This window comes from Eretmochelys imbricata, chromosome 10 (assembly GCF_965152235.1).
Source record: "Eretmochelys imbricata isolate rEreImb1 chromosome 10, rEreImb1.hap1, whole genome shotgun sequence".
Taxonomy (NCBI): Eukaryota; Metazoa; Chordata; order Testudines; family Cheloniidae; genus Eretmochelys; species Eretmochelys imbricata.
Genome location: NC_135581.1, coordinates 30,822,568 through 30,850,566, shown reverse-complemented (window position 1 = coordinate 30,850,566; position 27,999 = coordinate 30,822,568). Strand labels below are relative to the sequence as shown.

At 47.8% G+C, this 27,999-nt stretch overlaps 1 protein-coding gene across 1 annotated transcript; it reads right to left on the bottom strand.

The window, feature by feature from the left end:
• Position 1: 1 nt before the first annotated feature.
• IL20RB (interleukin 20 receptor subunit beta) lies at positions 2 to 24,800 on the bottom strand. Its single transcript, XM_077828794.1, has 7 exons — positions 24,590 to 24,800; positions 14,410 to 14,536; positions 12,842 to 13,032; positions 9,352 to 9,476; positions 3,198 to 3,348; positions 2,718 to 2,866; positions 2 to 61 (listed from the first exon to the last, which is right to left on the bottom strand). Exons 1-7 carry the CDS (start codon positions 24,798 to 24,800, stop codon positions 2 to 4), a joined length of 1,014 nt encoding a protein of 337 aa, XP_077684920.1.
• Positions 24,801 to 27,999: the final 3,199 nt, after the last annotated feature.

The following is a 27,999-nucleotide window of genomic DNA, read 5'->3' as shown; positions in this document are numbered from 1 at the left end:
CCTAGGAAATCCCCTCAGAGTAAGTGGGGGAAGAGCTATCCCCCACTGGCTGATTCTCTCCCTGCAAAGAGAAACGCAACAAATGCAGGAGCACGGGAGAGGCAGAACAGGGGAGGATGATGTGCTTGGAAAGCAGCTTGTCAGACATTCTTGCCCTTCTAGGATGCTGGAATCCATAAGTGGTGACTTTTGTTGTTGCCGGCAGGTGCTTTTGAAGAGGTGTGTATTGGGGATGAGGTGCTTTTGAAGAGGTGTGTGCCAGTTTTGGGGGGAGGTTATTTTCAGCATATTTATACACTTCTTTCATATTCTAGTTATTGAATATGATAGAGGTATATAAAATCATGAGTGGTGTGGAGAAAGTGAATAAGGAAAAGTTATTTACTTGTTCCCATAATATAAGAACTAGGGGCCACCAAATGAAATTAATGGGCAGCAGGTTTAAAACAAATAAAAGGAAGTTCTTCTTCACACAGCGCTCAGTCAACCTGTGGAACTCCTTGCCTGAGGAGGTTGTGAAGGCTAGGACTATAACAGGGTTTAAAAGAGAGCTGGATAAATTCATGGAGGTTAAGTCCATTCATGGCTATTAGCCAGGATGGGTAAGGAATGGTGACCCTAGCCTCTGTTTGTCAGAGGGTGGAGATGGAGGCAGGAGAGAGATCACTAGATCATTACCTATTAGGATCACTCCCTCTGGGGCACCTGGGATTGGCCACTGTTGGCAGACAGGATAGTGGGCTGGACGGACCTTTGGTCTGACCACTATGGCCGTTCTTATGAACATATGTCTCTCACTGGTATCTTCACGATTTTAATAATGATTAAATTATGAACTACATAATTCCTTTATCATGAATTACAGTATATTAAAATCATTGCAGTCACCTACAAGCTGTCTTCACTAACATCCCAGTTTAAACACATTCTGTCTCACTGTAGCTTTCTGGATGAAAGTGTCTGCAAACTTATTTACATCTAGTTCCCTAGTATGGTCTTGCTGCACGTTAAGGACAGCTACTTTATTCAGTTGCGTCTGTCCCTTTGATGACTGGAGATAATTTTAAAGTCTTCTGGAGAGTGAGCGTTCTGCAGTTCAGGACGATACAGACACAGTGAGAAGTATTCTTATAAATGTGCAGTACTCCAGAAACATAGTGCTTCCAGAATACTGCCAATGACTCCAAGAGCTCTTTTTTTGATGGGTAACAACTAATTTAGATCCCAACTATACCTAAAAAATGATGGGATTATATTTTTCCACGTGCATTACTTTGCATTTAACAGTGAATTTCATTTGCCATTTTGTTGCCCAGTCACCCAGTTTTGTGAGATCCCTTTGTAACTCTTTGCAGTCTGCTTTGGACTTAACTACCTTGAGTAGTTTTGTATCATCTGCAAATTTTGCCACCTCACTGTTTACCTCTTTTTCTAAACCATTTATGAATATGTTGAATAGGACTGGTCCCAATACAGATCCCTGGGGAACACCACTATTCACCTCTCTCCATTCTGAAAACTGACCATTTATTCCTACCCTTTGTCTCCATCTTTTAACTGGAGTGCCTGGCAATACTTTCAGGATCATCTAATGATCCTTAACAAAAGGCTTGTCATTAAATTACATTATCTTAATCACCCTGTCTCTATTTATAAACAAAAAGAAAAGGAGTCCTTGTGGCACCTTAGAGACTAACCAATTTATTTGAGCATGAGCTTTCGTGAGCTCTGTAGCTCACGAAAGCTCATGCTCAAATAAATTGGTTAGTCTCTAAGGTGCCACAAGGACTCCTTTTCTTTTTGCAAATACAGACTAACACGGCTGTTACTCTGAAACCTGTATTTATAAACAAACTCCCTGCCCCAAGGGCAGAAGCTGGGAGCAGCACTGAATTTATCACATTCCACACCCAAGCTCTATCCGGGGCTAGGGCCTTCCCTGTGAGCAGACAGCCAGTGCGAAACTTGGGCGGCAAGGGGGCAGGAACCACTAGGGCTCGTGGGTGCTGAGTATCTCCTATTTTTTTCCCAGTGGGTACTTGAGCCCCAGAGCACCCATGGAGTCGGAGCTTATGCTGGAATCCAAGAGCTTTGTGCACACTGACAATGATTGTCCCAGTATAACTGCATTGATGTCATTGCACATCATTAAGCTGTATCAGGACGTGCTCTACTGTGCTGGTGCAGTCCTGATGCCTTCCGCTGTTCTGAGTCTCCTCACTAGGCAGGCCTAGATGACCAGCCCAAAGCTCTGGCCTGCTCCCAGGCATAGTCAGCAGCCTTCGGCACCCAGCCAGATTCACGGCCATTGACCCCCAAGTAGGAGGGGAGCATGCTCAGGATGCCTGGCTGTCATCTCACAGCTCAGGGCTCCACTTAGGAAAGCAGAACAGGCCAACATTGCTAATGCAGGGACCCTATGCTGGCCACCCGCATCCATAGGTAGGGGCTTAAACAAGCGATCTCATTCCTAGAGCTGCTGAGACCCTGCAGTTTGAGTCAGTGCTTGGATGCCTTAAAAACCAGGCCACTTGCTGAGGTGCCTAAATTGAGATTTAGGCACTTAGCTTCAGGCAGCTGTGTTTGAAAATGTGCCAATCATTCCCCTCTGGATTTCAGCTCCACTTGGAAGGAGCAACATCCACTCACTCACTCAGCCTCTTCCTCCCTGGAAATATACAGCATCCCAGAAATAACAAGGAAGACAAAGAAATTACCAGGGTGTCTGGTAGGACAATGACTGGACAGCAGGAATACTGGAAGATTTGACTGATTTTCCAGGCCAGGAAAGGCAGGGCCAAGACACCTACAACAAATCCCGCGAAGGACACCATGGCAGTCATCATCCATGTAGATCTGCCACCATCTAGAGACGAAGGAAGGAGGACTTCAGCAGAGAGCCTTTGAGGGCAAGCGACACAATTACAGATCCTGAGAGAAATGCAGGGCCTGTCCTTCTCACTGACCCCAATGGGAGCCGTGTGGTCCAAAAGAATCAAACACTGCCCTGCCAGTGCAGGGATGATTCTTTCCCACACACCCACCCCGCGTGCAGAAACAATTGCAGCAGGCTGTGTACAGGGCAAGAGACAGCAGGCAGAAGTGAAGAGGAGAGATGCTGGCAGACTGGGCAGCTGCATAGAGAGTCACTGCACCATGCTTCCCTGATACCACTGGTGAGGAAGTCTGGTCATCACCTGGCCCGCGAACACACTGCGTTTGGCTGAAGTTGCTGCTTCTGTTGATGGCCTCTACGTAGGTCTGGGCTTTCACACAGTACTCAGCTCCTGCTTCCATGGTGTCCAGATGCACCACAGAGCTGATCCCCTTCATAGTCTTCTTGTGCACCTGCCAGAGGCGATGACAAGGAGGTCAGAGTCCAGAGCCCAGTGAGAGCAGGGGGCTTGCGGGCAATGATGGCCTGATTGTAGGCTGTAGGGAGAAAGGGCTGGGAGAGTCAGAGAGGAATGGGGAGAAGGGAGTGGGAACTAAGGAACCAAGAGATAGAAAGGGAAAATGGAGGGGGAGGTTATGGGGTGGGAAACAGCGCAGCAGAGTGAGACTGGACAGCCACCGGGGTAGAAGGGATGGGATGAAAGGCACTATAAGCCAAGGGCAAACAGAGGCTTGATTGGAGCGAATGCCTGTGTCAGGAGGTTGTGAAGGCATCTCCATGTACAGGGGGAAGGGAAGGGAGGGGAGGCCACAGGGCCTAGAGCCCTAGGCAATTGATCCTGGGTGCCAGAGGAAGGCAGGAAGAACTCTGTGACCCCAGGTTCCTGCTCGAATGCCACGCCCCTCTCCCGTCCATTAAATGTGTGCGATAACTCATTGACCAGGGCCTGTGAGTGAGAGGAACAAGCTCTCACACATGGTGAACGAGAGGTACAGGTGAGGGAAGGAATGAATGAGGGCAGGGATAGACTATGAGGGGAGAGAGTGCAGTGGCAGACAAACCTCTACTCTGCCCCGCACTCTGGACTAAAGTCCCCTCCACTCCACAATTTTGGGATCCCCTTACTTTATTTACATCTGAGATGCAGAATTGCAACAGAGGTTAGAGAGACAGAGTTGTTTCCGCTAAGGGAAGCATTCCATTTTCATTTGTGTCCCTCACTTCAGGCTTTTGTGACACATTCATCACACTGCTGACACGCTGAGAGGAAGGCTTAATGTATTTGTTTTGCATGGAAATTCATTAGTTTTTCATTAAAAAAAAAAAACCTAAGGAATTCCATCATTTGCAACGGTAATGAACCACTGAATGGGTGTGAACCGACAGCACACTGCTATTACTTAAGCTAGAGGAGGGACTCTGCTAACTAATAGCAATAGTGGGTTGTTATCTTCTGTGTGCCAGCCAGTAGAGGAAGCTGTATAAACACACATTTTGCTAGTTGCTTTTAATTCTGTGAATATTCCAGATGCAATGTGCATCTCCCAGCAGGCCCTGCTGAGCCTCCTGTGCCATATACATTCAATGTGCACAGAATTACAAACAGGACACAAGAAAATCAGAACCTCCTCCCCATCAGAATATCTTTCTCTAGGGGAAGGTGCATTGGGCTGGGAGCCAGGACACTTTGTGGTCTAGTCACTAACTATTGTTAATACTTCTCTGTAATACACAGCCCTTATTATAAATCCTCACATAGTCCCATTCTAAGAGGAAGACAAATATTAGCCTCCATATGTTTTAGCAAAGCACTAATTAACATGGGGCACAAGCTCGCTTCTGGTTGAGCTGGGAACAGAACCCAGGCTTCTAATATGACAGATGTTTGTCTCAGCCATTTAGCTACACTGTCGCTGAGAATGACTATGCCAAATTATGAGCTTGAGTATTCTGTCTGTAAAATGCAGAACTCCTGCATATGTAAAATGCTGTTTCAGTGAGTTACACATCATCCTCTAGTGGCTGCTCCATAGTGGATATGAGGCTTCTCCCGCTACCAGTTAACATAAGTAATCCTTCAGCTCAAGTAGTAACTATCAGTGCTAATGCTGCATGGCTCACAGCCTGCTCATGTTGCATTTGCGGGTGGGGAGGGGGGAGTTTTATAATTGAACATAAGATTTTTTTTTATTATTTTAAACCTATGAAGTTATTTATAAAACACTGCAATCTTAATAACCTTCTTCTGACACAAAGTCAGAAGTTAGGAAATGCCAGACTTAGAGTTGCCCGTGCAACTTCAGTCCTGCCCGCTTGTGTGAATGCATTATGTTTTATTTACATGGCAAAGTGGCTTTGTTTTAATTTAAATTGGGTTTTTAAAATCAACATCGTTAAACTGGTTCAAACTCCCGTGTGGTTGGTTTTATTCCTATTTAAATCAGGTACATTTGCTTAAATGATTCCTAATTAATTTAAGATAAACTGAAATAAGTCTGATGTAAACCATAGTCAGTACATCCACACATAGGTTTGCAAGGGATTAAATTGGTTTAAAACCCTACCTGTAGTTAAATAGGTGTAGCTTTGCCATGTAGGCAAGGCCACAATCTTTAATATAGTATTTTTTTCCACAGGACCCCTGCATCATTCAATGCACAGGAGGGGCCTGCTCTGGAGACGAATCAGGGATGTGTAGTAAAAGGAGATTGGGAAGGAGATAGGGAAGTGTTACTGCCATTATACAAGGAACTGGGGAGACCTCATCCAGAATACTGTGCGCAGTTCTGACCTCCCATGTTTAAGAAAGATGAATTCAGACTGGAAGAGGTACAGAGAAGGGTTATTAGAATGATCAGAGGAACGGAGAACCTAATTTACAAGAGGAGACTTAAGGATCTTGGCTTGTTTAGCCTAACTAAACGAAGGCTGATTGCTCTCTATAAATAGAACAGAGGGAGAGGAATTAAGGCTCAATGTTGGCATAAGAACAAATGAATATGAACTGTCCATCAAAAAGTTTAGGCTTGAAATTGGAAGAAGGTTTCTAGCCATTGGAGGAGTGAAGTTCTGGAACAGCCTTCCCAGGGGAGCAGTGGGAGCCAAAAACGTAACTTGTTTTAAGACTGAGTTTGATAAGTTTACGGAGGGAATGGTATAATGAGGTCACCTATAATGGCATGTGGCCCATCTGCAACTGCTATTAGCAAATATCACCAGTGGTTAAAGATGGGAGAGGGAGGGTTCCAAATTACTATAGACAGTTCTTTCCCAGGGATCTCTCTGGTGGGTCTTGCTCACACGCTCTGAGTAACTGATCATCATCTTTGGGGTTGGGAAGGAATTTTTCACAGGTCAGATTCGCAGAGACCCTCAGGGGTTTTCACTTTCCTCTGCACTATGAGGCATGGGTCACTTGCTGGTTTAAACTAGAGTAAAGAGTGGTTTCTCTGTAACTTGACGTCTTTAAACCATGATTTGAGGACTTCAGTAGTTCAGCCAGAGGTTAGGGGTCTATCACAGGAATAGGTTAGTGAGGTTCTGTGGCCTGCAATGGGCAGGAGGTCAGACTAGATCAGTGGTTTTCAAACTGTGGGTTGCGACCCAGTACTGGGTTGCGGAATGTAAGGCAATGGGTCGTCGCAGCTCTGGTCTGCACCGGCTAAGGCAGGCTAGTCCCTGCCTGTTCCGACACTGTGCTGCGCTCCAGAAGTAGCCAGCAGCAGGTCCGGCTCCTAGGCAGGGGGGGTCATGGGGCTCTGCGTGCTGCCCTTGCCCCAAGCACTTGCTCTGCATTCCCATTGTCCGGTTCCCAGCCAATGGGAGCTGGGGGGTGCGGTGCCTGTGGGCGAGAGCCGTACACAGCCGTTTGTGCACCTCCGCCTAGGAGCTGGACCTGCTGCTGGCTGTTTCCAGGGCACAGCGCGGTCCGCAGTGCCAGGACAGGCGGGAAGCCTGCCTCTGCACCCCGGCTGCACTGCTGACCAGGAACCGCCAGAGGTAAGCCCATGCCCCAGCCCTGCACCCCAATCCCCTGCCCCAGCCCTGAGCCCCCCTCAAACCTGGAGCCCCTTCCTGCACCCCAAATCTCTCATCCCCAACCCCACCCCAGAGCCTGCACCCCCAGCCCAGAGCCCCCCCACACACACCCCGACCCCCTGCCCCAGCCCTGAACACCCTCCCACACCCCGAACCCCTCATTTCTGGCCCCACCCCACAGCCTTCACCCCTGCACCCCAACCTTCTGCCCCAGCCCTGAGCCCCTCCCACACCCTAAACCCCTCATCCCCAGCTCCATTGGGTCATGGGCATTAACAATTTTCTTCAACTGAGTTGCCAGAAAAAAAGTTTGAAAACCACTGGACTAGATGATCAGAATGGTCCCTTCTGGCCTTAAAGTCTGCATCTAAGTGTGTGTGTTTCCAGTGGGGTCCTGCAGGGAACAGTCCTTGGCCCTACACTAGCCAACATTTTTATCAGTGACCTGGAAGAAGAAAAAGTCATCACTGATGAAGTTTGCAGATGAGACAAAAATTGGCAGAGTGGTAAATAATGACAAGGACAGGTCACTAATTCAGACCAATCTGGATCTCTTGGTAAGCTAGACGCAAGAAAACAATATATGTTTTAACACAGCTAAATGTAAATGTATACATCTAGGAACACAGAATGTCGGCCATAGGTACAGGATGGGGGGACTCTACCCTGGAAAGCAGTGTCTCTGAAAGAGATTTGAGGGTGATTTTGGGTAGTCAGCTGAATATGAGCTCCCAGTGTGACACTGTGGCCAAAAGAGCAAATGCGATCCTGAGATGCATGAACAGGGGAATCTCGAGTAGAAGTAGAGAGGTTATTTTACTTCTTTGTTTGGGTCTGGCATGACCGCTGCTGGAATACTGCATCCAGCTCTGGCATCCACAATTCAAGAAGGATGTTGATAAATTGAAGAGGATTCAGACAAGAACAACAAGAATGATTAGAAGATTAGAAAAAATGTCTTATAGTAATAGACTCAAGCAGCTCAATCTATTTAGTTTAAAGAGAAGATTAAGGAATGACTTGAAAGAGTTTAAATATCTACTTGGGGAACAAATATTTAATAACGGGCCCTTCAATCTAGCAGAGAAAAATATAATACAACCCAATGGCTGGAGGAAGATGAAGCTAGACAAATTAGGACTGGGGGAAAAGGCGTAAGTTTGATAGTGAGGGTAATTAACTATTGGAACAACTTACCAAGGGTCTTGGTGGATTCTCCATCACTGACAATTTTCAGATCAGGTTTAGATGGTTTTCTAAAAAGACCTGCTCTAGGAATTATTTTGGGGCAGTTCTCTGGCCGTGTTATGCAGGAGGTCAGATTAGATGAAAACAGTGTCCTTTCTGGCCTTGGAATCTACAAACCACAGCCTGCCCAGGCTAGGGGCAGGTCAATTAGACCTGGCAGAAGGGCAGACATCTTGACTTTGTGATTATTTTAATTGTAATGGTGCAATGTGCTTAAACATAAAGACTTGCTCTGTGACTTCTTGCATGAGAAGTGAAACACAAAATGGCAGCTGTCTTGGACAGGGACTTCCTTTCCAGTTACATTACTGCATACACCACAATTGGCTTATGATCGTAGCTGCTACATCAGAGGTGGGCGAAGTACGGCCCATGGGACCATCCTGCCCGGTCCCCGAGCTCCTGAAACTGAACTGGTGCTCTGTGCTGCCCCGTGGCGTGGCTGGCTCCAGCCGGGCAGGGCGGCTGCCTGTCCTGGTGCTCTGGGCAATGCGGCTGTAGCACCCCCAGCCACCGGTGCTCCAGGCAGCGCGGTAAGGGGGCAGCTAGCAGGGGTGGTTGGATAGAGGGCAGGGGAGTTCGGGGTGGTGGTCAGGGGGTGGGGGTGTGAATAGGGGTCGGGGTGGTCAGAGGGTGGGAAACGGGGGTTGAATGGGGGCAGTCAGGAAGGAGAGGGGCGTTGGCTGGGGCAGCAGGGGGCAGTCAGGGGCAGGGGTTCCGGGGGCGGTCAGGGGACAGGGAGAACGGGTGGTTGGATGGGGCAGGGGTCCCAGGGGGACAGTCAGGAACGAGATGAGGGGTAGGATGGGGCAGTTGAGGGCAGTCAGGGGCAGGGGGTCAAGGGCAGTCAGGGAGAAGGGGGGATGGATGGGGCAGGAGTCCCGGGGGGCCGTCAGGGGGCAAGAAGCAGGGGGGTCAGATAGGGGGCGGGGGCCAGGCCACGTCTGACTATTTGGGGAGGCACAGCCTCCCCTAACTGGCCCTCCATACAATTTCAGAAACCTGATGTGGCCCTCAGGCCAAAAAGTTTGCCCGCCCCTGTGCTACATGCTATAGCAGGGGACTAGAGAGGGCAGAAGGATGCTGTGCTCAGAAAAATATCCCATGCACTTTCACTCTAAGCCATGCAGTGTTCTCCATTCTCACCTGAGAGCAAGGGCAAAACTCACCCAACTTTCCTGGCCCTTCCTCCAATAGAATATGTGGAATTGAAAGGCTGGTCCCAGGTCTTCCAGCTTCACCAGTAAGTGATACCCGTCTGCAGAGACTTCCATTACGGGTGGGGTGAGGAAAGCTGTCAAACACAGAAGCAGCACTATTACCACCACCAAAGGCAACCCTGAAACCCCCTTTCCCAGACTGGAAGAGAGGCAGGAAATGTTCCCTTTTGCGACTCCCCTTGAGCTTTATTGGCAGCCAATTGATTCTCTGTGGCAGTTTCCCTTGATCTTCCTCCCTCTCTACCCTGCTTTGTTTCTAGAGATAGTAGCAGCCCCTTGGGCCAGGGTGGATTTTATTCTATTAGGTCGAGGTATTTAGCAATAACAATAGCTAAGTTGCACAAACTTTAATTGTTTTCTGTGGGGGGAGGAACTGTTTTGTTTGAAGGCCCCATCCAAGCAATTACAGAACCAGGTAGGGCAGAGGGTGCTGAGAAACCAGACCAGACTGGTTCTTCTGGACAAGGGGTGCTAACTCTCTCCAAAGACCCAGAACACATGCTTTGAAACTCCTTTCTCTGACAAAAAGAAAAGGAGGACTTGTGGCACCTTAGAGACTAACCAATTTATTTGAGCATAAGCTTTCGTGAGCTACAGCTCACTTCATCGGATGCACGAAAGCTTATGCTCAAATAAATTGGTTAGTCTCTAAGGTGCCACAAGTCCTCCTTTTCTTTTTGCGAATACAGACTAACACGGCTGCTACTCTGAAACCTTTCTCTGACATTGGTTCCTATTGGCCTGACTTTCCAAAATGCTGACCCCTGTAGCTCCCATTAAGGAGTGGGGATTGTGGGTGGAAATCAGTCAGTCTGTTTCCTGCATACTGTAGGTGATGTTTATTCTTGCAGCGTTGTGTGTAACACTGCTGTAAATGACTCTTGTTGCATGGCTATTGTGATAATCAAGGCTTGCTACAGTTCTGGAATTAAGCCTTCCATGTTTGCAGTATTATAGGAACAAAGTTTGGACTCGCTACTACTAAATACTGAAACATACACATATTTAAGTTACGGCGAGGGTTGCTAAGTGTAGTTATCAGGGCAGTGCAGAGATGACCTTTGAGTCTCCTTTGCACACAACACAGGGTGCAAGTTGCAGGGAATGTGTGTTTGGCCATAGCTGAGAATCTGGCCCAACATCCCTTCCCCACAACAGGAAGGATAACATCCCTCTGGCCAAATACATGTAGAGAAAGGCACTTGTTGGAATTTGTCCCCACACTCATTGCGCAGCCAGCATAGCAGTGTTCAGACACAGCGATGTGCGCAGGATGTAATCAGATCACATGTGCAAGGAGTTCTCCATAACTGGAAAGGCTGGAGAATCACTTTTCTTTAAAATGAAAGATGAGAATCTGAGGAACAAGATACTGCCGCAAAAGTGTGCGACCTAGACCCAGTGTGACCTGGTCCAATTGGAGCCCAGGCCTGAGGTGAGCCACCAGTAATTTCTGGCTGTGTGTTAATATTAATAAATTATTTATTAATTTATGTTAATATGTTAATAATTAATAAATTAAAATATGTTAATATTAATAAATTATTATCATGATAAATAGGATGAAATTCAATAAGGACAAATGCAAAGTCCTACACCATAACGAGGGCCACTAACCTCTCGTGAGCGCCTCGTGAGCTGGGTGTGAACCTGCATTCTATCTCTGCTCACAGTGCCTGTCAGCAACTACTCTCCAGCTAACCTACACACAGTCTAAATGTATGAAGGAACCCTGCTGGGGTAACAGTCCAACAAATGGTTGGCCTTCTCTGCGGGCTTCAGCCCTGTCTCTGGGCCTGTTTAAACTCTAGCCGCTTTCTCAGGCTCCAAAAGGAAACTTGTGCTCTTCTCAGGGCTTTGGCCACTTCACCAGTAGGGAGAGCCAGTCCTGCCCACTACTCCGGGTCCCAACCAGAGACCCTATAAGTAGCAGCCACGTGCTGCTTTCTTTACTAGTTGCTACTGCTGTATTCCCTGGGCTGCTTTCCACTCTGTCCCATCACCTTCTTGGGTTCTCTGTCTGAGCAGGGTCTCTCCCAGGCCTGCTTGCCTAAAGGACTTGTAATAGTCTCTTCCCCCTTTTTGTCAGGGTTCTTTCTCCCAGGCCGCTGTGCCTGGAGAGCTTCCAGTCCTATCCCTGCTGGAGCAGGGTTTCTCCCCAGTCTCTTTGCCTATGGAGTCTCACAGCCTTCCACTCCTTCATCCTTCTGGTCCCCACCAGCAACTGACCTGCTCAGCCCCTGAAGCGCCTTTTAACTGAGCCTGCTGGGCTCTGATTGGCTGCTTCTCTGCAGCCTCTCTAGGCAGGCCTGGAGAACCCACCTTCACTGCTCCTTTCCTGGGGCAGGGTGGGGTAGGACCGCAAGGCCTCCAGCATGGTACACCCCGTCACATCCACATAGGAAGGAATAATCAATTGCACAAGTACAAAATAGGAAATGACTGCCTAGGAAGGAGTATTGCAAAGAAGAATCAGGGATTACAGTGGATCACAAACTAAACATGCACCAACAATGTAATACTTTTGCAAATAAAACGGACATCATTATGGGATGTATTAGCTGGGCTGTTATAAAAAAAACATGAGAAGTAATTCTTCCACTCTACTCAGCATCAATAAGGCCTCAGCTGGAGTACTATGTCTAGTTCTGGACACCGCACTTGGAGAAAGATGTGGACAAATTGTAGGAAATCCAGAGGAGAGCAAAATAAAACAAAAAACAACCTTCCCCCACCCTACCCCCCAAAAAGATTAAAGGTCTAGAAAACATGATCTACAAGGAAAGAATGAAAATATTGGGTTTGGGTAGTCTAGAGAAGAGAAGACTGAAGGTAGACATGATAACAGTCAAGTATGTAAAAGGTTGTTATAAAGAGGAGGGTGATAAACTGTTCTCCTTAACCACTGAGAACAGGACAAGAAGTAATGGGTGAAAATAGCAGCAAGGGAGATTTAGGTTGGACATTAGGTAAAATTTCCTGACTGTAAGGGTTTTTAAGAACAGGTTTGACAAACACCTGTCAGAGATGGTCTAGATAACACTTAGTCCTGTATCAGTGAAGGGGACAGGACAAGATGATCTATCGAGATCCCGTCCAGTCCTACATTTCTTTATTATTCTAAGATTGTTATTACTTTTTAAGGAATTTAATTTTAAAATAACATTTATTGACATAAACTGTTTTTAAGAATTAAAAAGTAATTAAAGTGATCACTAGTAAATAAAAAGTATCTATTTTGTTATGTATGAGTAATGATATATTAATACGCAAATACTCAGTAACAGAACTGCAACTTATTATTTACTCCCTGTACTTACAGTGTGAATTGATCTGCTGTTTCAACATCTATGAAAACATTTTTTTTTCAAAAGGAACACATTTTATATTGGTTATCCCAGGTGGTGATGTGACTGTCAGGAGAAGGCAGAGAGCTTACTCGTTATGCGATTGAAGAGAACTTTTAGTGTGCTCCACTTTGAAACCTGAGAACCTAGGTTTGCCCTCACGCGTAGGTTATAGGGCACGGTGGCAGAGATGTCCTCTGTGACGTTGCACTGAGTCACAATGATGAGCGAACATTCGCTGATGGGTATCCAGATCTCGTTGGCATAATCTCTTTCATACTCCCTGGGGAAAGCAAAGAAAAGCACACAGGCAATACAGGATAAAATAACACACCTCTATCCTCACCCCTTAACCATCCCATATCCTCTAAGGACTCTACCCAGAATCAGCTTCACCTGGGTACTACTCCAGGTTTTTCTTCTCCAGGTTTTTCTTCTTTGTTACCAGAAGCACATGAAGCGTGACATCCACCATTTGCAGAGGGAGAGCATACAGCCACAAGCACAAGGCACATTTGAGAACTTAAGTGGAGTTTAATTGGCTCGCAGGCCATGTGCTGGGCTCTGCTCAGGGGGAATTTCACCCTGGGGGACATGTCTAAGATTGAATTTTTAGTCATGTTTTAATTTACATGATCACACATTCTACTGCAGACAAGATGCTAATGGACCGCTTGATGATTGCCGAAGATGAATCACTTGATGATTGCCCGGTTCTGTTCATTCTCTCTGAAGCACCTGGCATTGGCCACTGTAGGAAGACAGGATACTGGGCTAGATGGACATTGGTCTTACCCACTATCACCATTCTTATGTTCTTATGTTTGTAGCTAGTCATGCAGCTTAGGGTTAAAAACACAACTAGGAACAAATGTTTGTGCCCTGTCTACAAAAGAATTCACAATTTTACGAATTAATATTTGTTAAACTAAAAATTCACATGCAGACAAACTCCAATAGAATCAGATGTCCAACCCTCCTACCACACAACCTGAGACTGTTTGCCATCAGAGGGGACCCCTGGGGCTGGCATAATGGGAGTGGCTGGAAGCAATAGGAGTGCATCTCAGCCTCCCTTATTCTTCAGTGTATCTGTGAGCGAGACGTGTGAAGCTGTTTGAGAAAACCCCTCCTTGGAGTGAATGAGAAAGCTGGAGTGAATGAACTCAGTGATGCAGCCGCAGTGACGATGCAGATGCTTTTAGCATTACAGTTTCTTTTTAGCAAGGTGACTGAATATTCTACTGACTTTATTTCTTCAGAACCCTCCTATATATTTTCCAAAATAATCTGCCGGCAGGGAAAAAATTCACTTGTATGTTTCTCTGTTCCCTCCCCCCCCTTTGTCGGTTGCCTGTCTTCCTAGCTTGTGAGCTCTTTGGGGCGGAGACTTTGTCTCCATAGCGGTGTGGAAAGCGCCTAGCCCATAGTGGGCACTGCTGTGATCCAAATAGCACACAATTAATGATAAAGACCTGGGCTGCAGGCAGGCGCCGCATGAGGCCAATGACATTTTTTTTCCCACTTCTGCATTATTATTGATGGAACTGTCACATTTCTCCCGTATCAGTGTGCATAGACCTATGTATGCCATGTGCAGGGGATGCAAAGCTTTTGTCCAACTAGCATCCAGAGAGGGGAGAAAAAACAGGCGAGTTACCCCTGAAACTCAACAGAGTATCTCACAGTTTCTCCAGGGACCGTCACTGGACTCCAGGTCAGGAAGTGCTTCATGTTGGTGGACAGGATAGAGATATTCTGAGGGGCTGGCAGCAGGGCTTCTTCATCTAGGATTCCACCAAAGAGAGAGAAACAGCTAGCTGTGACCATTTGCTAAATGAACATTACAGTTTGGAAGGACATGATTCGATGATGAAGCTTCACGACGTGCTTCATCGTTGCACTTCAACACTGCCACTCGACCTCTGAAGGACTTTAAAAATTAGCATATAGGTTGAAATTATAATTGAAGATAGAATGATCAAGCACCTAGCTGTTTGTAATACAACAGGGACTCAGACCCAGGGCTGGTGCAAGGATGTTTTGCGCCCTAGGTGAAACTGCCACCTTGCACCCTGCTCCGCCCTGAGGCGTCCCCCCTGCAGCAGCTCCCCGCCGCCCCCGCCCCCGCCTCCGCCCTGAAGCACCCCCCCACAGCAGCTCCCCGCCACCCCCCTCCACCCTGAAGTGCCCCCCCATGGCAGCTCCCCGCCACCCCCTCTTCCCTCACGGAGTCGTGCGGCAACTCCCCTCGGCCTGGGAAGCCGTGCGGCAACTCCCAGCCCCAGCTCACCTCTGCTCCGCCTCCTCTCCGAGCACGCCGCCGCTTCTCCCACCTCCCAGGCTTGTGGCGCCAATCAGCTGTTTGGCACGCAAGCCCGGGAGGGAGAGAAGCAGAGCACGGCGGGGCGTTCAAAGGAGGAGGCGGAGCAGAGGTGAGCTGGGGCGGGGAGCGGGTTCCCCTGTGCGCCACCCCCGTTACTTGCTGCAGGCGGCCTTCCCTGCGCCCCTCTGCCCCAGCTCACCTCCGCTCCACTGCCTCCCCGGAGCGCGCTTTTGGCCACCCCCAACCACTTGGCACCCTAGGCGACCGCCTAGTTCGCCTAGTGGTTGCACCGGTCCTGCTCAGACGACCATGACTTGTGTAAAGGAAAATCATGCCTCTCCACTCCATTAGAGTTGTTTGAAGAGGTCAATAAAATAGTGGATATAACTGGACCTTTTAGAAAGGCATCCAATCTAGAATGAGCAACTCTGAGTGATGGAGAACCCATCACATCCCTCGGTAAGTTGCTCCAGTGGTTAATTCCTCTTGCTGCCTTATTTCCAGTCTGAATTTGTTTGGCTTCAGCTTCCAGCCATTGGGTCTTGTCCTGCCTTTTTCTGCTAGATTAAAGATCCCTCTAGTATCAGATATCTTCCCCTTAATCATCTCTTGGATAAACTTAATAGGCAAAGCCTCTCACTGGGAGGGAGGTTTTCCAAACTTTGGATAAGTACTATAGTTCTTTTCTGAACCCCTTCTAATTTTTCAAATGTGGACACGGGACCTGCATGCAGTATTCCAGGCATGGTCCCATGTGTGCCATATAAAGGGGTCTTACTGTTGTCTCACTACCCCCTCATAGCATGAGTTGGCAGTTCAGCAGCTCTGCCCCACTGTCCTCCTCTGGGTGTCAGGGATCACGGGGGCCAACTTTCATCAGCGCCGGTGGGTGCTCGCGCCCCGTCCACACCCCGCCCCAACTCCACCCCTCCCTGCCCCTATTCGATCCCTCTCCAAATCCCTGCCCTGGCCCCGCCTCCTCCCCCAAGCACGCCGCATTCCCCCTCCTCCCTCCCCCAGGCTTGCCACATGAAACAGCTGTTTCGTGGCGCAAGCGCTGGGACGGATAGGGGAGAAGCAGGACCCAGCAGTGCGCTCAGGGGCGGAGGCGGAGCGGAGGTGGGGGGTGGGGGGTGGGGTGGGGAGCTGCCGGTGGGTGCGCCCAATTTTTCCCTGTGGGTGCTCCAGCCCCGGAGCACGCACGGAGGTGACGCCTATGTCAGGGATGTGGAACGATGATGACTTGGCCCTCTGGCCAGGTCACACTATAGGTCCTCCCCTTCCAGGTGTTGATTGCCAGGATCCATGGATTAGAATTCTGAGAGCCAGGGTTAGCTGATATTTCCACAGTGCCACCATATAGCCCTGCAACCAGGGAGCACTGTGGGGAGTAGGTGCTGTAGGACATACTGCCCAAGGGACCCAGAGTGACGACAGTACCCTGAGGTCCTCTGATTGGCCAAGCACCCTATTTAACCCTCCAGGGTGGCCCAGGAACTTTTGTGGGCAATCACATAGACTTCTGGTCTGCTGCAATGCCAGACCTCACCTTGTATCCTGATCTCTGGTCTCTGATCCCAGCCTGACTCTTGCCTCCTGACTCCAGCCTGGTACTACCTCTGATCTTGGGTCTTCAACTATGGCCTGACTCTGACCCTGATTCCTGCCTCCTGATTCCAGCCTGGTATTGCCTCTGATCTTGGGTCTTCAACTATGGCCTGACTCTGACCCTGATTCCTGCCTCCTGATTCCAACCTGGTACTGCCTCTCATCTCTGGTCTCTGATCCCAGCCTGACTCTGACCCTGACTTTTGCTAACTAACAGTGGCTATGAACCAGAGTTAGGCCTGGCCTTGGCAGAATACTAACACACCAGGTATTGGCTAATCAAGTCAGCACATGCCTGACCGGTGAGGACGGTACAACAACACCCAGAATGCTCAAGTTACCACGTAAACAAATTCCCAAGAGGTAGCACAGGAATACACTGACCCCTCATAAGATAAGGAGGGGAATGACAGGATAATGGATGAGGATGTTTTGTTCAAACTAGCAGGTACAAGGTATAGGGGTGGTGACTAACAACATCTGGAATGTAATACATAAGTTGTGTGTATCAATGTATAAAAGGAGAAGTCATTGAAGGGGCATCTTTCTATCAACGAAGGGAACAGCATTCTGTTATGTTGACTGAGCCTTTACCTTGTCACGGGTGTACATGTTAAACTAACTCTGTCATTCCCTGATTTTTGAGTGCTTGACTTTGCAACCTTAACATTCATTTCACACAGTTTTGTATACAATTTCCTACATTATTTTAAGACGCAAACTGAAAAACAAATCCCATCATACAGAAATTCAGGGCTCATCATTTAGATCCATTGCACAGGTCTCTGCCCCTTGAGTTAATGGGGTAACTAGTAGCGGCAGCAGACTACTGTTCTCTGTGTAAACCAGCTACTACAGAGGGGTAAGGCCAGAGGGTTTCACAACTAGTTTCTGACAGAAAAGGAGTGTTGCTTCATTTACCTTATTTGTTCAAGCCCAGTTATGAGAGGAGTTTGTGCCAGTGGATTAGGTATTGAATTAGGCATAACTCACTGGACAGGGCACTCGTACCGTGCTTTGTGGATAATAAACCTGGCTGAGCGCCTTCACCAACAAACTGAGCCTGTGGTCTTTCTTTCTGAATAACATCAGGGTCTGCTGGATCAACATGCTGCACGCTCTGTGAGAGCAGCTAACACTGGAGCTCCAAGAATAGCAGCATTAACAACTGTGCAGCATCAGCAATGCTCTGTAACACTAACAAAAGAACCCAGCTCTAGTGATTCCTCCAGCCCCTGTTCACCAACTACTGTAGCTGTGACCACTAGGCCAGCCTGCCTACGGCTCGGTCTCTTTCACTGATGTCCCAAACAAAGAAAGTCTGTCAGAATACTGTCAATCAACACATCTTCCACCTCTCAGGCTCTAGTTAACCTCTTCTCAGTTGATGCAGGGTTTATATATACATCAGCATCACAAGTGGTAACACCATCTCCCTGCTCCTAACCATAATCCCCTGTTTATTTATCCAAGGATTATTTTAGGTCTCTTTGCCATCACATCATGGGAGATCATGTTCAGTCAGACTCCACCAGGACCCCTGATCCTTTTAAGAGTCTCTGCTTTCTAGGGTACAGTTCCCTGTCCAGTCCTGTGACCTATATTTTTGGGTCCTAGACATATGACCTCGCATATAACTGTATTAAAACATGTTATTCAAGTGAGCTCATTTTACCATGCAATCTAGATTGTACTGTATAACTGATCTGTCCCCTTCATTATTTGCCACTCCACCATGTTTTGTGTGATCTGCAAACTTCACCAATAATGATTTTATGTTTCCTCCCAGATCAGTGATAATCCTATTGAATACCATTGAGCCAAGAACAGATTCTTAGAGAACTTCACTGCCCCTATTTGTTGATAACTCCCCTTTACATTACTTTTGGGGACCTGTTAGTTGGACACTTTAATCTATTTAACATGGGCTACCTTGATTTTGATCAGTGATAATATTTTAATCAAGATGTCATGTGGTACTAAGTCAAACTTCTTGCATAGGTAGGTCTAGTTATATCATGTCAATAACATCTTTACCAACCTCATCGCAAACCAATGTCAAGTTTATTTAACAAGACCTATTTTCCATACAAATCTGTTGAATAGGATTAACCATATGACCATTCTTTACTTCTTTATTATCGAAGTCTTGTATCAGACCTTCCATGGTTTTATCTGGGATTGACATCAGGCCCACTAGCCTACTTATCTGGGTCACTGTTTACCCTTTTTTAAATATTGGCACAGCATTAGCTTTTTTCCAGTCTGCTGGAACTTCCTCAGTGTCCAAGATTTGTTAAAAATCAGTATCAGTGGTTCAGAGGGCTCCTTGGTCAATTCTTTTAAAACTTCTGGGTGCAAGCTGATTTAAAAATGTATGACTTAAGCGGTTGCTGTTTAACAACCTCTGCAGTTACTGCTGGAATGTCAAGTATTTAATGGTCTCTGTACTGTGTGAATATGGCATCGCGCTTTTTCCAGATACAGAACAGAAATATTTACTGAACACTTCTGCCTTTTCTGCATCATCAACAATTTTACCATCCTTCCCTAGTGGCACTTAAGGGTTCAATTTCCAGATCCCAGATCCTGAATCACAGCTGATGGGGCCCTGGGATGCATACTCTTCAGGAGTGGGTAGACAGGATCCTCACTCAACAGGATGAAGCTAATGGAAAACAGCTGTCTTCCCTGCCTAACCTGAATTAATCAGAACAGACCATACCCTCTACTCAGGACCTCTTGAAGTAATCTGGAAGGAAGGAAGAGAATTTCAACTTTGCTCTTCAGAGAGGAGCCTAGAGGACCCTGATGCTTTGCACCACTACTCCTCCTTGTGATAAGTTGGATAGTTGAAGACAAGGTTTAGCTACAGTGACACACAGAAGTTTCTCATTCTTATTGTACTTCACATAGTTTTATATAACTCATTAAATCAGTCTTGGAAATGTAAAAGTCTGCTTGCCCTTAGCAAGTAACTTTTTTTAATAGGCAAGTAAAATATTAGTTTTTAAGTACAATTACTGCCACGGGAAGGATGGATTAGAACATCTGAGCCTAGGATGACACATTTTTATTACAATTTTGCAAGATTTAATTCAATCGGCATAAAAGAAAGCTTAGGATTCTGATGTACTTGTTCTGGTGTGAATAAATCCACTGAGGTAGATGATATTTACTTGCCTAAGAATATTTAACAGCAAATCTGAAAAGCACTAGCAGAAAAAGCATATGAGGGACACAGGTTGTCTCAATTATCATTCAATACCTAATCCACTGGCACAAACTCCTCTCATAACTGGGCTTGAACAAATAAGGTAAATGAAGCAACACTCCTTTTCTGTCAGAAACTAGTTGTGAAACCCTCTGGCCTTACCCCTCTGTAGTAGCTGGTCTACACAGAGAACAGTAGTCTGCTGCCGCTACTAGTTACCCCATTAACTCAAGGGGCAGAGACCTGTGCAATGGATCTAAATGATGAGCCCTGAATTTCTGTATGATGGGATTTGTTTTTCAGTTTGCATCTTAAAATAATTTAGGAAATTGTATACAAAACTGTGTTAAATGAATGTTAAGGTTGCAAAGTCAAGCACTCAAAAATCAGGGAATGACAGAGTTAGTTTAACCATATGCCTTTAGTTTGGCTCCCTTATATGTCTGCATTATGATACAGTTTCTAATTACATCAGCACATACTATTTTTCCCACACTAGCCCTGTCTCATTCAGCGCACAGGATGGATGGTGCTCAGGGACTGAATCAGGTGCTGTTAAATGCTTCAGTATCTTTCATTCTGGCATTTCCTAACTTTTGAGTCCTTGATTTTGGAACCTTAATGTTCTTTTAATGTAGGGGGTTTTTTAATGTAAAGAGCAGTTACGAATTCTATCTTTAGGTTGCCAGTCATTTCCATTATAATAATTTGGCTTACAGCAGGACTTTGAAATTTGGTAAAGGGATAGTCCTGAGGCCAGGGAGATGTCTTTTGTTGACCCCAAGATGTTCTGATTTGGGAAAGTTATATCTTCATTTACAATATGTGTTTTCCTCAGTACACATTGTTCCTGGTTTGCTGCCAAAACCCACAAACATTCTATTAGCACTTCCCTGGAATCTGACTTCAGCTTGCCACACACAACTGCTCTGGATCAAACAAAGGCACAGTGGATCATCCACCTATATTGGCAAGTACCCTGCAGCCAACAGCTAACTGTGTGGTACTAAAAAACCACCAAATTATAAGTTTGAGTCTTCCCTTTTCTGGGTGGTGGTAATAATTGTGGGCTTCTTACAAACCTTGTTATAGAGCAAGCCCTTCTACCCAACTGAAAGATAACACAAGCTAGGAAGAGGCCAAATTTTGAGCTAGATTGACTCCCAAAAAAAACCTGCCAAATCTAAGTGCCCAACTGTGCTATCTGAAAAACAAGGCTACTAGTGTTTATGTAACTCATTGTTTCAGTATGTAATACACCCTTCTCAAGTATCTGGTTCACCAAGGACAACAGCTGCTGTAATCAATCCTTTAGCTCAAGTGCTAGAGGTCTGTGCTGCAGTGTTAGGGCATGGCTACACTTGCAGATGTAGAGCACTTTGAGTTAAACCTGCCTTCGGAGAGCGCAGTAGGGAAAGCGCTGCAGTCTCTCCACACGGACAGCTGCAAGCGCACTGGCATGGCCACATTTGCGGCGACTTGTGATGACATTGGGAGTGGTGCATTATGGGAAGCTATCCCACAGAGCACCTCTTCCCATTCTGGCGCTGTGGCTTGTGGGAAGGGTGTGGGGGGTGCGGGGCATTCTGGGTCCTGTCCCAACGCCCTGTGATGCACTGGTTTGCATCCCAGCAAGCCCTGTGCTTCCGTCCACATTTGGCGCCTTCTTTCAACATTTTTTGTACTGCGCGCTCTGTCTTCCCTTTTGGTCTGTGGGAATGGAGCCTGAACTGCTGAGGAGTATGCTGACGAGTCTTGCCACCACGTCACGTTTTGTAGTTGAGTTATTCCTGATGATCCAAAGTGACAGTGAGAGCTCCGACAATATCAGCTCGAGTAACGCATATGACACGAGTTTGCTTGTGGCATTCACGGACATGCTCACCACCATGGAACGCCGCCTTTAGGCTCGGAAAGCAAGCACTGAGTGGTGGGATCACATCATCATGCAAGTCTGGGATGATGAGCAGTGGCTGCAGAACTTTTGGATGAGAAGAGCCACTTTCATGGGACTGTGTGAGGAGCTCGCCCCCACCCTGCGGTGCAAGGACACGAGATTGAGAGCTGCCCTGATGGTGGAAAATTGAGTGGCTATTGCAATCTGGAAGCTGACAACTCCAGACAGCTACTGACCAGTCACTAATCAGTTTGGAGTGGGAAAGTCGACCGTTGGAATCGTATTGATGCAAGTTTGCAAGGCCATTAATCGCATCCTGCTCAGAAGAACCATGACTCTGGGTAATGTGCATGCCATTGTGGATGGCTTTGCACAAATGGGTTTCCCTAACTGCGGAGGGGCGATAGATGGTGCACATATTCCAATTCTGGCACCAGCCCACCTACCCTCCGAGTACATTAATCGGAAGGGGTATTTCTCTATGGTTCTCCAGGCGCTTGTCGATCACCGTGGGCGTTTCATTGACATTAATGCAGGCTGGCCCGGAAAGGTGCATGATGCATGCATCTTTCAGAACACTGGCCTGTTCAGGAAGCTGCAAGCCGGGACTTTTTTCCCAGACCACAAGATCACCATAGGGGAAGTCGAAATGCCCATTGTGATCCTTGGAGACCCCACTTACCCTTTAATGCTGTGGATTATGAAACCGTACACAGGGAGCCTTGACAGCACCAAGGAGCAGTTCAACAACAGGCTGAGCCAGTGCAGAATGACTGTGAAGTGTGCTTTTGGCCATTGAAAGGGCCGCTGGCGCTCTCTGTATGGGAAGCTGGACCTGGCCAATGACAGCATCCCCACGGTTATATCTGCGTGCTGTACCCTCCATAACATTTGTGAAGGGAAGAGTGAACGATTCACTCAGGCATGGTTCAACACCTGGAGGCTGAATTTGAACAGTCAGAGAGCAGGGCTATTAGAGGTGCCCACTGCGGGGCTGCAAGGATTAGAGATGCCTTGAGGGGGCAATTTGAGGCTGAAAGCCACCAGTAATGTCTGGTGCCCTGCATGGGAGTGAACTGCAGTGGTTCTAACGTTAGTAGGAATCTGTGTTTGCTGATGTAAGCAGAGTCAGGATGAGCTCTACCCTGACATCTGGTGGCGAGTCATGGTGGGTTGTGGAAAAGAACTTCAGGGGCTGATCTCATTTGCATAGGAACACCCACCCTGCCTAGATGGTCACTTTGGCTGCTGCAGGAGCCCCAGTTTCTCTGTTATTGGGGCAGGAATAAACTGTTATTATCCTGATTATGTGAATTAAGGACAGTGGAACTGTACTTGGCCTTTTGTTATGATGGAGGGACTCACCATCAACTAAGCAGCACTCGCTAGGCAAGGGTCATGGGTTCCAAAATGCAGTGAATGGAGAGAGGCTGGGGACAGGTATTAATAGTTGGTAGTATAGGCCCCCCTGGTGAGGGCCTTATATGCTAATTGCACTTCCTCCTCTTTCCACTGTAGAATATCAAAGCTAATTTTGATTCAATTAGGAGTCTAGTTACAGACTGCTGAGCTGAATTCACTTTGGGCTAATGGTGCACTATCACTGAGGCTCCCCTACTACAAGCTGAAATCACTGAGTATTGTGTTAAGTAGTGGGGGAGCCTGAAGATATAAGGTGGAGCAGTTTGCGGGACGGCGAGCAGAGCATTGCAGTTTGCGGGATGGCGAGCAGAGCAGAGCGGCTGGTGGAGCAGAACAGTTTGTCGGATGCCTGGAGCAGCTCATGGGGGTGGCTGGCAGAGCGGAGCCCCATGGAGAGGTGGGGCAATCAGCTTTGGACCATGTAGGTGCCCCTTAAACCCCCCCCCCATCTCCACCCAGGTTGGGAGGTAAAACTCTGCAGATAAACTTTTGAACACTGGGGCTGCCCTGACCAGGGACAGAGACTTTTGTGTTGTTGGACTTTTGGGACTTTGGGTGATTTTGGGTTGCTGGACTCAAGAACCAAAGGGAAAGGAAACGCCCCAATTTGCTTGGGGTGGGTTTTTTTTGTTCATGGGTTGTGTTATGAATCCTGTTGGTGGTGTTTCCCCAACATAATGCCACATTGTTTCTCTCTGTTATTAAAAGGCTTTTTGCTACACTCAGACTATGTGCTTGCGAGAGGGGAGGTATTGCCTCTTGGAGGCGTCCAGCGGGGGTGGTATATATTTGTCCCAGGTCACTGGGTGGGGGCTCGAGCCAGTTTTGCATTGTATTTTTGGAATGGAACCCCTAGATACTGAACTCGGCCCTTGTTGCTGCCAACTCTGATGGGCAGAAGGGTTACACTATGCTGACTTGCAGTGCCTGTTTCTTTCCTGGGCTAAGGTATCTTTTACTTTATGCAATAATAAAGAATGTTTTCAAAGCCAAAAAATCCATTTATTGAAAAGAAAGTTCATTTATTGAAAAGAAACACAAATGCTTGGGAAACAGAAAGGTCAAGAGGGTGGGGTGGGGAACGGTACAATCACAGATTTGCGTATGTCCTGTTATCATACTCAGCCTTCCTGTCCGGAGTGCTGTGCAATGAGTGCTGCACTTCAGGGTGGCTATACGGCATGGTGATGGGGGTTGAGTGCAGTGAGTAAGGGTCATAGTTTTCAGGGCTGGGTGGTGAAGCTACAGGTGTTGGAAGGAGCTGGTGGTGGTAAGAACCCGGATGTTGGGGAAAGTGGGTTGGAGGTGACATGGGGGCACAAGGGAAAGAGTTTTGGGACAAGGGCTGCCGGGGGGGTGGGGGAGGCGGGCACGGTAGTGCTCCACCTGCATTGCTACGAGTGCCTGGATAGAGTCCGCTTGGTGCTTCATGATGCTTTTGAGCTGATCTGTGCTTTGCTGCTGGAGCACCGCGCTTTTGTGCCGGCGCTCCTCGTTCTGCTGGTGGATCCTCCTTTCCCTGTCCCACCACTCCTGAACTTTCTGATTTTCATAACTTGAATGCTGCATTACTTCATGCAACATGTCTTCCTTGAGTCTCTATGGCCTCTTTCTGATTCTTTGGAGTCTTTCAGCCGGTGATAACAGACGGCTGAGATCTGAAGGTTGGAACTGTAAAGGCAAAATGCAACACTTAACAGAGGCAGCATTGTTCACACCAGACAGAGCAATGATTCCCCTGTACTTAAGGGCAAGCACAGTCTACACAATAGCATAATTTGCCCGTCCCAAAGCGAGCGCACATAAGTCACAGGAGCCCCAAAATGGTGAGTAAGCACAGGGTCAAGCGTGACTGATTGTTTCACGGCTCTACTGTCCTCTGGGTTTCTGTGCCTTGGGGAGAGCCAACAGCGGCAGCGGGCCCCTATACTGAACACTGTCCCCACATTTTCCACAGGAGTTCGTCCTGGAAGAGATCTCACTGCTGAGGGTGACCTGGGATGCAAGAGAGGGTCTTCTACTGCAATGCAGCTTCTGTCTGGCCCACATGCAGCTTGCCTCTGTGCAGCTGTGGTCCCCCCACCCCTCATGGCACAGAGAACAAGTTAGCCTGACTGGGACAAGGACCACAGTGGCTCTCCCGAGAAACCTGCGCAAGCGCATTGCCCAAGTTCTGGATTAGACCTTTGAAGAGATCACTGAGGCCAATTACCGTGATATGAGAGAGTACATCAATGCCCTATTCCGCATCTAGGCAGGCATGCAGCCCTAACCCTCCTCGCCATAAGAGCCCGCACTGAATAACTTCCTTCCAAAAATAAAAGCCGCTTACCGGGAACCTCCTCTGATGTTTGTCCTTCCCCAAGCACTGGCCGTCACAACTGGCTACCTTCCTCCTGGCTTGAGAACAGTTCCTGGCTGCATGCGTCTACGGATTCCAGGGTGTCTTCCTCTGCCGGAGCACACTCGCTCCCGCTTTGCTGCTCCTCCTCCTGCCTTGTTGAACTGGGCTCTGAAGTGTCCATGGTGGTACTCGGAGTGGAGGTGCGGTCACCCCCAAGTATCGCATCCAGCTCTTTGTAGAAACGGCAGGTCGCAGGGGCAGCACTGGAGCGGCGGTTTGCCTCGCGGGCTTTGCGGTAGGCATTCCACAGCTCCTTCACTTTAACCCTGCACTGCAGTGCGTCCCGGGCATGGCCTCTTTCCATCATGTCCCTTGATATTTGCCTGAAGGTATTGTAATTCCTATGGCTGGAGCACAGCTGGGACTGGACAGTTCCTCCCCCCCAAACACTGATGAGGTCCAGCACCTCGCCATTGCTCTATCCCAGGGATCGCCTGGCGCGTGGAGGCATGGTTACCTGGAAAGATTCACTGAGAGCACTCCTGGCTGAGCAAACAGGAAGGGGATTTTCAAAATTCCCAGAGAATTTAAAGGGAGGGTCTGACGGTTGGTCACCTGAGGGCTGGGCAGTAGAGTTCAAAGTGATGACCAGAGTGGCTAGAACAGGCATTGTGGGACACTTCTGGAGGCCGATCAGAGTGCACTAACAGACCAGGGCATCCACACTGGCGCCGCAGCACTCCAGCCGGGGCCCAGCAATTGTTATGCTTCTTGTGGAGTTGGAGTACCAGGAGCGCTCCAGCCACAGAGTCCAGGTGCTCTATGTGCCTTGCCAGTGTGGACACATCATGAGTTAAGGCACCCGGGGCTGTTTAATGAGCTCTAACTCGCAAGTGTAGCCAAGCCCAAAGCTTCCACCTCTCGCAGAGGTGGAGTAATTGTGCCAACGGGCGAGCGCTCTCCCGTCTGCATAGCGTGTCTTCACCAGATGCACTACAGCAGTGCAGCTACGCCAGTGTAACATGGTAGTGTAGACTTGCCCATAGTCTGAAGCCAGAGGCACAACTGTGTAGCCAGCATGACAGAGGAGTGCAAGAAAGAGATTTCCTCAAATGAATTACCAGGAATCATAAAAGACACCTGACCCTGTAGCTCTCTGTCATCTTGTGGGGTCTCAGAGTCACTCCCCAGGTTGTGGTCAGGAACATACACTCAAAACACAGGATACATAATTCAATGTTTCTGTTAAATACCCAAACCAACAATTATTAATAAGCACCTCCAGCCACTCCTGTGCCACAGACACCTCGTCAAAAACAATGAGGAAACCCTGTGATTAACCCTGGGAGAAAGGAGATGTTAAAGCCATCATAAATAGGGGAGTGGTAACTAGGAGGAGGGAGGTGATCATGATGGTCCCTTCTGGCCCATAGTCTGTGAGATGTTACCACTGTATACAGCACTGGGGAGAGCCATGCAGGACTGCTGCATACAGTTCTGCAGTCTAGATTTGGAAAAGAATGTTGAAAAACTGGAGAGGGCGCAGAAGCTAGATACAAAAATTATTCAAGGACTGAAGAAAAGGCCTGATCATGAGAGACTTACAGAGCTTTATTATGCTGTACCTCCATGGGGAGACAATGTCAGGTGCTAAGGGGCTCTTTAATCTAAGGGAGGGGGAAGCAGAACAAGAGTCAATGGCAGAAAGTTAAAGCCAGATAAATTCAAATTAGACATTAGGAACAAATGTTAGCAGTGAGGGTGATTAACCATGGGAACAAACTAACCCAGGTGGAGTCTTCATCTCTTAATGTCTTCACATCAAGATCTGATGCCTTTCTGGAAGACATGCTTTAGCCAAACACAAATCATTGGATTCAGTGCAGGGGGAACGGGCCTGTGTTATGCGTAGGGCCTTACCAAATTCATAGTCCATTTTGGTCAATTTCACAGTCATGGGATTTTTAAAATCATAAATTTCATGATTTCCGCAATTTAAATCTGAAATTTCACAGTGTTGTGATTTTTTGGGTCAGGACCCCTACAGGAGTTGTAGGGGGGTTGCAACGTTATTGTAGGGGGGGGTTGCGGTACTGCTACCCTTACTTCTGTGCTACTGCTGGTGATGGTGCTGCCTTCAGAGCTGGGCAGCTGGAGAGCGGTGGCTGCTGGCCAGGAGCCCAGCTCTGAAAGCAGAGCTGCAGTCAGCAGCACCGCAGAAGGATGGCACGGCATGGGATTGCCACCCTTACTTCTGTGCTGCTGCCTGCAGAGCTGGGCCCTGAAGTCAGCAGCCGCCACTCTCCGGCTGCCCAGCTCTGAAGGCAGCAACGCAGAAGTAAGGGTGATAATGTCATGACCCCCCTAAAATAACCCCGTGACACCCCTGCAATTCCCTTTTGGGTCAGGACCCCCAATTTGAGAAACACTGCTCTCCCC